This window comes from Salvia miltiorrhiza, chromosome 7, assembly GCF_028751815.1.
Source record: "Salvia miltiorrhiza cultivar Shanhuang (shh) chromosome 7, IMPLAD_Smil_shh, whole genome shotgun sequence".
NCBI lineage: Eukaryota > Viridiplantae > Streptophyta > Magnoliopsida > Lamiales > Lamiaceae > Salvia > Salvia miltiorrhiza.
Genome location: NC_080393.1, coordinates 21,729,706 through 21,731,981, shown reverse-complemented (window position 1 = coordinate 21,731,981; position 2,276 = coordinate 21,729,706). Strand labels below are relative to the sequence as shown.

At 41.1% G+C, this 2,276-nt stretch overlaps 1 protein-coding gene across 1 annotated transcript; it reads right to left on the bottom strand.

Annotated features, from left to right (window-relative positions):
* Positions 1–1,874, bottom strand: LOC130993418 (probable membrane-associated kinase regulator 2). The gene is made up of 2 exons (XM_057918295.1): positions 481–1,874; positions 1–331 (listed from the first exon to the last, which is right to left on the bottom strand). The coding sequence occupies exons 1-2, from the start codon at positions 1,481–1,483 to the stop codon at positions 246–248; spliced, it is 1,089 nt and encodes a 362-aa protein (XP_057774278.1). The 5' UTR covers positions 1,484–1,874; the 3' UTR covers positions 1–245.
* Positions 1,875–2,276: the final 402 nt, after the last annotated feature.

Below are 2,276 nucleotides of genomic sequence, written 5' to 3'. Positions count from 1 at the left end.
GACAGTGAAACTGAGTTTAAAATCAATAAAATGATACGGATATAATTGGCTTTTTACATAACCAAAAAACTTTTACCACTACTAACTGTCATTCACACTGTGCACAGCCACCGGCTTATTTGTTTTGAACAATAATCTTCAAAATTCCATAATCATCATCGCAGCTGCTGCTCCATTTTGGCGTCATCATCTTGTCTTTAATTATATATTCCTTTATGTTTCATTTTTTATGTTTGATTTCTCATTCAAATGCTGCATCTCTTTGGCTCTTCGCATGAACTTCTCCCGTGGGGCAAAGGATCAACCGAAGATTGAAATAATTTTGAAATTTCTGAAATCAATATAAACCAAAAACAAAAATCAGCATATATACATGAGTAAGTAGATGTTATGCCAAGAACAAAAGTGGACGAGGGAAAGAGGACTGATGTTGTGCAATTAATTAAAAGTTAAAATCACACTACCAGTTTAAAAGTATACCTTTAGATGAGGAGTTGTAGGATTTTTTGCAAAACAGAACGGCGTTTTGGATTCCGTCATGCCGTTCCAAAAGCGAATCGTCTCGCCGGCGAGCTGGTTGCGGCGACATGCTTACCGCCGTTGAAACCGATCGGCTTTTACCAAAACGCCTCGCCGCGATCTTAAAGTTGCCGATCCTGCTACCGTCTGAAATCCTTTTCGGTGATAAGCTGGCAGGTACCGTCACCGGAGATGCCGACGGCGTTGAGGATTCCGTCGACTTCGTCTTCTCATGCTGTCTCCTCCATACCAACAAGTACAACGGTCGAATCAGCTTCAGATATTTGGGAAGCGAACCTCTGGATGATTTTTCTGGCGAGTTTTCGTAATCGAAAGTTTCTTTTAGAAGCTGGCTTCTCAAACTGTTGGCTCCGGCCACACGGCACGTGCCTGGCGTTTTCTCAACTCTGCATGTTACGGAGAGACGATTGCTCTCCTCGATCTTCGAGGATTTGGGGAACTGATTTAACGGACTCCGTTTCGCCTCCCCGTTGGACTCCGATCTCTCGCATTTCGCCGATTTCCTGAAACCTAACATGAAAACTCTGAATTTGGGAGTCGATCTAACGAGAGTGACTTTACACAGAGGTCTGGAATTCACGAAACCGTTTCCTCTAACGAATACATCTCTGGGAGATTCGATAAATCGAAAATCCTTCTCCGCAGCAACACCACGTCGTGTCACGGCGACGCTATCAGGCGATCCGAGAACCAGATCAAAAAACGAGTCCCCGTCATCGTCGGCGAAAGGCGCCGCAGTCGCTGCTGCAGGCGACGTCGTTTGGAATTCGAGCGCGCGAAAGGCTTCCATTGGAGAATCAGAAAGAGTAGTGAGAGACGGGGACGAAGAAGAAGAAGAAGGTGAAGACATGAGAGTGAAGCGTGGTTGGCGGTATTTACACAACACAGGGCAATGTGAGAATAAGTAAGGTGGTGTTTGGCGCGGGCGTAAAGGGAGGATCATGTGAAGGAAGGAAGAAAAGTAAATGAGCGGGATAAAAGAGATGATCCAAACAGTCCTCTGTTTTATGTTCAGAATTCAAAGGTAGAGTCTATTTTTAGCAGAGTTAACAGTCTGCGAAATACAGAGCTGAGGCTAGGTCTTTGAATTCAGGACTATTTCAGGAATGGTCCTAACAAACTTTAGCTCGTGGGCTCACATATAATGCCCTTTTTTAAAATATTTATTTGGATTGTCAAACCTAAATTTGTTACCAATAAACTTCCTTTTTTATTCACTTTAAGTCTCTAATATTTCAAAAACTAAATCTAAAATTGAAAAACCGCATTATCAGCGACGCTTGAACAGGAAATTAATGGCAGGCATTTGAAGAAGGGAGTAGTGATAATCTCTTTGTGCAAACACCTATATATGAGGTAGTTTATCGAAATATAGTAATCCGATGCTTCCATTTTAAAGATTTCGCTGAAAAACGGTTGTAAAATTATTTGTTCATCTTTCAAACAAGCTTAAAAGGGGATGGAATAATTCCTACGCGAGCACTGCTGGCAACAGAAATATACCGTCATCAATTCTCTTTATACAATATTGGGTAATTTAATGTCTTTCTAGAACTTCTAAGGGTCTTACTGTAAATTAAACTATAGAATCATATTTTTATACTCCCTTCGTCCATGAAAGAACTTCCTAGGAGGGAGTGACACGGGTTTTAAGAAAAAATATTGTTGAGTATATTGAGAGTGGATAAAAGGTAGTTGAGTGTATTGAGAGTGGTGAAAATGTGTTATAATTAATA

Coding starts and splice junctions, on each gene's coding strand:
- LOC130993418 (XM_057918295.1), bottom strand. CDS start 1,483: ATGATCCTCCCTTTACGCCCGCGCCAAACACCACCTTACTTATTCTCA. Junction 332..480: donor CTACAACTCCTCATCTAAAG/GTATACTTTTAA, acceptor TATTGATTTCAG/AAATTTCAAAATTATTTCAA.